Here is an 8,149-nt window from a genome sequence, read left to right as displayed (position 1 = left end):
TAGAAGAGCGGCAGCGACTGAAAACCAAATGCCAGACAAGACTAAGGTTGCCTCCAACCATTGCCCCCACTGAGGGACGTCGTGCCCTTCCAACACTACCAGGTTCAGCATCTGAAGTCAGGGAGAGCTGGAGCTCGGCCAGGGCAGGGAGCCCCACACACACATGGGGTCAAGGACTTCCCATACCGTGTCCCTGCAGGTGGGGGGAGAGCTGGGAGCTCCCACAGAAGAACCAGACAATGAATCTTTCCTCATCTTTTTTTTCCACACAGTCCCAAAGAGCAATACTTTCTGGCTAAGGCTTTCCCCTAGGATGAAGGGGGATGAATTCCATCTCCCTCTTGTGAATGAGTGATAGAGGGACTGTGCCTGCGCTGACATGGCACTACGGACTGCTCTCATGGTGCCCAGAAAGGCTTCTTGTCCGTACTGTGTGTACAGCCCAGTGGAAAGTTTTGATCTAGGTAGTCAACACTTGAAACCAGAACAACCAGTGGATAATTCCCTCTGCCTTCTCTCTGTCACCTTCAGGTCTAACTAATGCTCTTAAGTCCTGTTGTCCACCAGTCAAAAGCTGAAGCTCAGTCCCTCACTCATACACAAATCTCTGCTGGTCTGACGTCCAATGCATTAGCACTTACCTGCCATGGGCTTTACCCGAACTTTGTAGCCATTGATGTTCCCTTCGGTCTCTTTCCATTTCATTTGGAGCCTGTCTTCAGAAAGGACAGTGAGTTTCAGCCGACCTGACCCTGGGGAGGAGGAGACGTGTCCGTGCTGTTATGGATGCAACTCCTCCCTCTGTATATGCACCCACAAAACACCACATATGCCCTCTCTACGGACAGGGGAACAGTTGCAGTGCAGAGGAAACCTTCACCACTCCATGCAAGTCCTCAGCATCCCCTGACGCTGCACGGCAACTCCTGCAGTCCCCCTGCACCTCTACCACGCGTCACTGCAAATCTGTAGCCTCCACCCTACGTGAAGAGAAGCTTCTCAGGCGCTCAAATGAGACCTCAACATATACTGCTGCAAACAGGGAGAACAGCCTGCCATAGAGGTGAGGGCTTTCCCTGCACCCCTCACATCTTGGAGGACTCTCCCAGGAGCTTTCACACAGAATGTTCTGTTTCAGCAAGTGTGTTTAGTGCAAACATCTGAATGGGAGGGCAGGAAATAGATAAAAGGGCTCAGTGAGGCTCTTCAATAGGCTTGGGCTGCTGAGAAATACAGAAATTCTCCAGGTGATGGATCCCATACTTCTGCAGAAAGATCATTTCAGAGGCAGCTCCAAGGACCAGCTAGGTTTAGAAAGAAAAGAAAAAAAAAAAAAAAAAAAAGAGGAAAAAAAGAAGGAAAACCTGATAAAGTGTAAATAACAGTTCCTGGCAGAACCATAACTCATGGGCACCAGCTTGTATCAGTTTGCTGCAGGGAGCAGCAAACTAAATGACAAATCCTGAGGAAAAAAATAATATCAGACAAGGAGGTAAAAAGAAGAAAGAGCACTTTCCCTTATCATCTCCAGATTTCACAGATATCTTTTAAACCCCATCTAGATGTCTGAACTCATGTGTCACTCCTTGAATCCATGATTCCTTACTAAAACATAGCTGTACTGTTGTACAAATGTCAGTATAGGAAACTTTTTCACTTGACTGGATATGATGGCAACTCAGCAGATTTATCTCCCCTCCTTCCTGACACTGTACCCACAGCTGCCTTTCCAGCAGGCTGCCCTCATTCGCAACGAGTGAGCGCATCCCTTGCCTGCACGCTGTAAGCACCTGCACTCAAATGCCCACCCTCATTTGCGGTTGTTACCAATTTTTTACTCATAAAAAAAGCTTAGGGTGACCCAGGGTGTCCTGCTCAGTGCTGGCAAACTGTGTGTTGCACGGGACTCCTCAGGTCCCTAATCTGGTCTTGCATGACATCCAGACATCTCTCGACGTCTTTGCCATGAAGTCACAGCCCAAGAAAGCAGTGAGAGCTGGCAGCGAGGACTTGCTTGTCTCAGCCCAACATCTGTGCCTTAACCTTTCCTCATGGAGACTTCCTGCAGGCTGCCCAACAAGCAGATAACTATTTTGGGTAAACAAAGCTCAGATTCACATCTCACTCCAGGCAAATCTGAAGGGGAAGAAGGAAAACATGGGGAAGAGGGGTGAGGGGCAAAATAAAATCCCAGAATCACGCCTAAGAGAAATGGTAAAAGAACGTGGAACAATGAAGGGAATTCATAGTTAGATTAAACATGGAGCTGTCGTCTTTTGGCCAAGTGTGGTCCAGCTCCTCGGCCATCACTCTAGGAGCCAGGAAGCTGAAAAGGCAAGAATGTCCCCAGACAGATCAGAAAGGACAGCATCCTCTAAAGCCCCATTATGTGCTGGATGCAAATGAACCCCAGTGCCATGAAAGCTCCACTGTTTCCCCGCCCTGTGTTCGATGTGCGCTATTTGATGCTGTAACCTTGATCTCCAGCTGATAGGGAGTTAAGCCCAGACTTAACTACAGACGCTGGTCTGGAAGACACTCTGAAGTGCCATCACCTCTCTAGAAACCTTTGTGCTGACCACTTCCACAGAAGGTTCAAACATAATATAAAGGTGGATCTTCAACATCAGAAAGGCCACAGTGAGGTGCTATAGGTATTTTCTGATCATTTATGGTACTATGGGAGCCCTATATGTTACAGGAGGAATGCACCTCGTGTGCTTTCTTATCCAGATGTTGCACCACGTACCACCATATACGTCCAAAGCAATAGTTTCAGAGTGCAGGACAGATGCAGTGACTAAGAGAAGCAACACCACTTTTTCCTCCTATTTCTCAAGCTCCATTTGCAGATCATATAAGCACCCTTCATTGCTTATACAGGCTGAAATGCATTCCTGGTGCGAGGGAGCGGCATGCTGAACTGCTGCCAGTGATGAGGACAGGCTTTGCAGGGTGGGGAGGGATCGAGATACTCTCCCCAAACGGGCCCCCTGATCTCCCAGTGCTCTTCATGTGTGGGAACGGGCTGTTTGGAGCTTCACCAACAGACACCAGAGCACAGCAGTCCCCTGAAATCCTGCGTAGGATTGGGAATGTCCCTCAGATGTGGTGCCACTGCCAGCGGGAAGGGCTCAGGCTGGGTAAGTTAACCCAGGTGACAGCCAAACCACAGGGGATTGCCCAGAGCAAGGGCAGGAGCGCTCCTTACCTTGGCCCACTCGTCCCCAGACGTGACTCGCCACGGGCAGGCAGGCAAAAAAGAAATAAGTGCGAATCAGCATGGTGACCAGGACCTACGAGAAGGCAAACATCACGAAGGCTAATTAAAAGTTACATTTCAGCATGACAATACCTAGGTTTTTGCAGTCCTCAGTTAAAGGACCACAAGCTGAGATCTACAGCTCTATACATTATTGACAGCACTGAAAGAGTGGATGGAGAAGCACATAGTGAATTTTCCTGCAATTCCTATATATTATTTTACATTCTTGGTCTCTTCAATACAGCTGTTCAATGCCTTGGACCAGTACTAAATAGAGTTTATACACCTGATGGGGAGTAGGCTTTGACCCAGTACTCCTCTCAGCCTGCTTGGTCCTGGAGATGGGCACTGCTGTCTTGGTAGGACGATCTCAACAGCGGCACCATACGTGTCGGGTTCTGCTCTGATCATGGAAATAAGCAGCATTGGCCAAATCACTGGACAGACATAGACTCCAGAACAACTTCTGTTTTAAATAATACAGAACTTATTATTTCCAATTATCATGACCAAAGTCAATATAGGCATACACACACAGAGCATCTTTCTCATGTCCCTGCAATGCACGCGCTGATCATAAGGGGAAAAGCATTTACAGGAGCACTCTTTGCCAGACGAGCTCCTCACATCACAGATTTAATGACCCTGTAGTCACTGTGATAAAGCAATTATGCAGCAGGAGGGATGCCACAGACCTAGATGAGTTTATATATCAACAGTTTAGAAACAAGGGGTTTATTTCTTATTTTGCGGTGGAGTTCCCGAGAAGTTACATTCAGGACTTGTTGGGATAGTCTTGTTTTAACTTGTTCACCTGAACGAGACTGAAAACAGATGCAGTTACAGACTTAATCATGGCAGAGGATCAGTTTGACTTAGAAGTAACCTCTGCAGCATTGACAAAGCTGGCTGGTTAAGGACAGCCAGCCTACAGCCCACAGACCTCGAGCACCTTCAGTTATCTTTGCTGGCCTGGATTTCAGTTTTATTCAGTTTGGGTCAGAAATGTCAGGTCACCATAAAAGAGCCCTGATGGAAGTAGTGCCTCCCCCTTACCTCAGTCTCAATACCAGGTTTAAAACATGTGCTGTTGGCCTTTTGCAATGCATCATTGGCATCTGTCATTTTTATGCTACACATTTCAGCCTTATTGCTTTTGGCAGAACCAGACCATACACAAGTTTCCTCCACTGCCGTCTGCAGTAACATTTCACTTCTGTTCATTTTGATGGACAGGTATTTAAAGGCTCCTGGCGAATGCCTATTTCCCCTCAAATACATCACCTTTTTAGAGATTTCAGGGAAAAATAAATATGCATGTGAGTGACCCAGCCATGATCTCCCGGGGTTTAAATCAGTTCTAAGTTGCTGTTCTAAAAAGAATGAATGAAAAATATGCAAGTTATAACAGGGAGACGTTAACCACCCTACTCAGTCTGTGATTTTTTTTTTTTTTTGATTGAAGATCAGATTATACAGAACAACTGCAGTGTAACTGAAGCCCTTAGCCATGGGAAACGCTTGCTTTTTTTTTCCTAGCTAATACAATGAAGTCATTGCTTATGAAAAACAGCAAACATTTTACAGGTGGGTTTCAGGAAGCTGACGGTCACCTCAAGAACAGCAAAGCCTGCCCTGGCTGCAGAGGTACATGTGCCAAACAACAGCAAGAAGCCTGCATTTTTGAAAAATTCCCTGAATCAAAAGTTCATTTGTGCCATTTTGCAATGCCACAAAACTGCTCTTGATTTCCTTTCAACTTCCCCGTGGTTCTGCTGGCCAACGGAATGCCAAACTCTGGCAAAAGCACTGAATTGTGCATGATCTTTTCATGTGAACCAGGGTTATACAGGATCCAAATTCCAGCAAAACAAACACATGGGCTTCTCCAGCCTGCACTGAACTGGGCTTGCTGCAGGTCCCATGCAGCCAGGAGCTTCCACCCTGATGTGTCAGCAAGGGTGAGTTCAGTATTAACCCAGGTCGGATCCAGTAAGTGCCCGGGGTGTGGACCTTTACTGCAACTAAAGCAAGGAGCAGGGACTTCATCTCTCCTTCCTAGCTCAGAGGCAAACCCATCACTATTTTGCCTCTTCGCCAACTTTCATTTTCCTACCTGTAAAGCAGGGATAACAAATGCCCCCTTTTGAAATGGGGGAAGATACATGGCTGGAGGAGCTCTCTCTTCCCCACCCTGCAGAGCTCCCTCTCCGCGGGTTACCTGCCGGACCCCAAGCCGGGGTCTCCATGGTCCCTTCCCACCCATTTCTGCCCTTGCTGGTCCCACCATCCAGCCCAGCTGAGCTGTGCACCCTGGGACGGAGGGGACCACAGTGACACCAGCCTGCTGGCAGGCAGGCAGCCTCCGGCACGCCGATGCCTCTCTCCCATTACTCGCCCAGGGAAAGAAATTGGAGACAGCAACACATGGAGCATGTGGCATTTCCAGGGCCTGGAAAATAGCGGGGGGGACACAACACCACTTCCCGCTTGCCCCAGCTGTGTGCTCAGAGGGGATTTGGAGGTTAAGGCAGTCGGAGATCCCCTTATTTGTACAGGAAACTTTTAAAGTAGTTGCTTTAATTAAAGAAAAAAAATATTCTATGCAAAAAATCGCTGCCACATGTTTAAATCAGCACAACTCAAAATGAGGATCTGGGGGCACTGTGAGTTATTTCCACCCTCCACAGCCACAGTTTGGGGACATTTCCTCATCCCAGAGGGCATCACCGTTCTGCACAGAAGTGCTGGCAGAAGCAGTGTCACCTCGTGGCCCACTCGCTGCTGGACACGCGAGCAGCGCCAGTGACAGCCCTGCGGAAGAGACCAGCAACCTGCCCGAGGCCGCCAGCTGCAGGGAGTAAATCTGTCCCCCGCTCCCTGAGTGCTTTGCTAGTTAAAGGACCTAAAACAAGAAGAGGGAAAAAAAAAAAAAAATCACATCCATCAAACCCTTTCCGTTCTCTCCTGGAAATCTCCTGTATTTCAGTTCCACTATTGAACAAAAAGTCTCCATTATCCCAGCATCAGTCTCAAAAAAGTTTCACTTCTCGGATGAGCCTTTGCAGCTCCCCACAGCCCGGGCAGGCTCAGTAACATCGGCTTGATGCAGACCCACACCACACCTCCAGGTGGGAAAAACCCACCCAGGCAACTGCTGTGGCTAACAAACCCTTCCAAGTACTGTCCCCTCTGGCAGCAATTTCCAGCAGGTTTTATACTATTAACCACAAAATAGAAGGAAAAAAAAACAAACCAACAAACAAAGTACGTTTCTCACAGCCATCACTCCAAAAGAATTGCTAACACAGTCCTGGCGTTATTTAGACCTGACCTGCAGCGAATGCGAGTCTTGAAGCTACTTCACCATAAGAGGATGAGACCTGCCGCCCCCGTGCAGCATCAGCAGCGCTGCCCCGAGCTGAGCTGCACCAGCTCCAAGTTTCCCAGAGAGCAAAACCCTGCAGAAGTTCCCTGCTTCGCCGATACCCACGCACGCCCCAAAACAACACAGCCCCTCCTCGGCATCCCCGCGAACCGAGCCCCAAAGAGGAATGAGCCACAGACCTCTGCGGAGCGGCGCGGCTTTTCCTGGAGTCAGCCGGGAGGTGCGACGAATCCAGCTACATTCTTAAATTGTGGGAGAAGCAGCCCTGGCGCCTTGTCTGCTCCTCGGCGTGATTAGAGATTTCAATTCCCAGACGTCAGGAGGGATAAGGAAGGGGAGGGAGAGCAGGGGGAGAGGGACAGCGACTCCCCCACCTCCCTCTCACCACGCAGCGGAGAGCACTGCTTGGCCCCTACGTGCAGCTAAATGAAGCCTGCACGAAAAGCGACTGCTTCTATGAAAAACAGTAAACAGCTCTTAGTGGTTTTGCTAACTAAATACTAAATATATGTCTAGGAAGCTGCACGCTGATTTCCTAGAGCGCAGCAACAAGTCGTGGCTCCCGCCCACTGTCAGATTCGCAGGGATGAAGTCATTCACATCCCATTCACATCCCATTACATAGTTTTGAGAGCCCGGTGTTTGCACTGAAGGCAAATTGCATCGCTTTTGCTTAAGGAAATTAAGCACATCTGTAAGTTTTGCAAGGCCAGAGGCTGAATCATGAACTGGAGCTCGATGGTGCTGCAAACTTCCCAGCTGTGGGATACAGCCCTGACCTCCACCGGCATGTGGTCCCCAGCCCCGGGAGTGCCTGGGAGAGCCGCCCAGCTCTGCGCCAAAACTTTTTCGGCAAGATTTGGTCCTCATTGCCAGGAACGGAACGACTGACAGTGGCATTTCTCATTATAAATGGAGGCCAGATTTTCAGCTGCATCTCCAGGGACTGTCAGCATCAGTCTCCCATTGCAACAGGGCGAGCTGCAAGAAACTCGCTGTTGCTGTTCTATAGGAAACACAGGCGCCTTTGAAAGTGTCAACTCAGAGAGGGGAAAAAAAAAATATCATAGTTTTTAAATATTTGTGCACACTAAAGAAACATTTGATGGTTCATTGCCATTTTGCTTTATAATCTAGTAAGTATTTAAAAGCATCATAAAAACAGGACAAGGCCAAAGGATAACATCAAAAGGAATCACTTAAATCTTGTTAAGACAAAACACGGGGCATTTGATAGCCTGAGGAGAGAGACTTGTCACTGCCCTACATGTAAATACCACAAATTACCTCTTCTGTAATTCCTACTGGATTTCAGTAGTTGCTCAGATTTGTTAGTGTACTTGAAAACTAAGAGGAGGTGAGAAAGGAAAGAGCACAGATCTCCTGCACTTCACTTCCAGGGAATTCAGATCCAGAGCTAAAATGTGTGCTCTGTTCGTGTCAGAAAAATCTGGAGCTGCTTCCAGTGCTTATGTTCAGGCTGTTGCTTTCTGACC

General features: G+C 48.2%; 1 protein-coding gene across 1 annotated transcript in view; it reads right to left on the bottom strand.

Annotated features, from left to right (window-relative positions):
- The window catches only part of COL20A1 (collagen, type XX, alpha 1), a gene marked incomplete at its 3' end in the record, with an annotated part of 23,811 nt that extends 20,527 nt beyond the window's left edge, over window positions 1-3,284 (bottom strand). The window contains exons 1-2 of the mRNA XM_009574593.1: window positions 3,212-3,284; window positions 642-752 (exon numbers count right to left, since the gene is read on the bottom strand). Coding sequence (XP_009572888.1) covers window positions 642-752; window positions 3,212-3,284 — 184 coding nt within the window. The remainder of the gene's footprint in view (window positions 1-641; window positions 753-3,211) is intronic.
- Window positions 3,285-8,149: the final 4,865 nt, after the last annotated feature.

The sequence above is a fragment of the Fulmarus glacialis genome, unplaced genomic scaffold (genome assembly GCF_000690835.1).
Source record: "Fulmarus glacialis isolate BGI_N327 unplaced genomic scaffold, ASM69083v1 scaffold413, whole genome shotgun sequence".
Classification (NCBI taxonomy): domain Eukaryota; kingdom Metazoa; phylum Chordata; class Aves; order Procellariiformes; family Procellariidae; genus Fulmarus; species Fulmarus glacialis.
The sequence above is the reverse complement of the archived record's forward strand: the minus strand, read 5'-3'. Positions and strand labels throughout refer to the sequence as shown.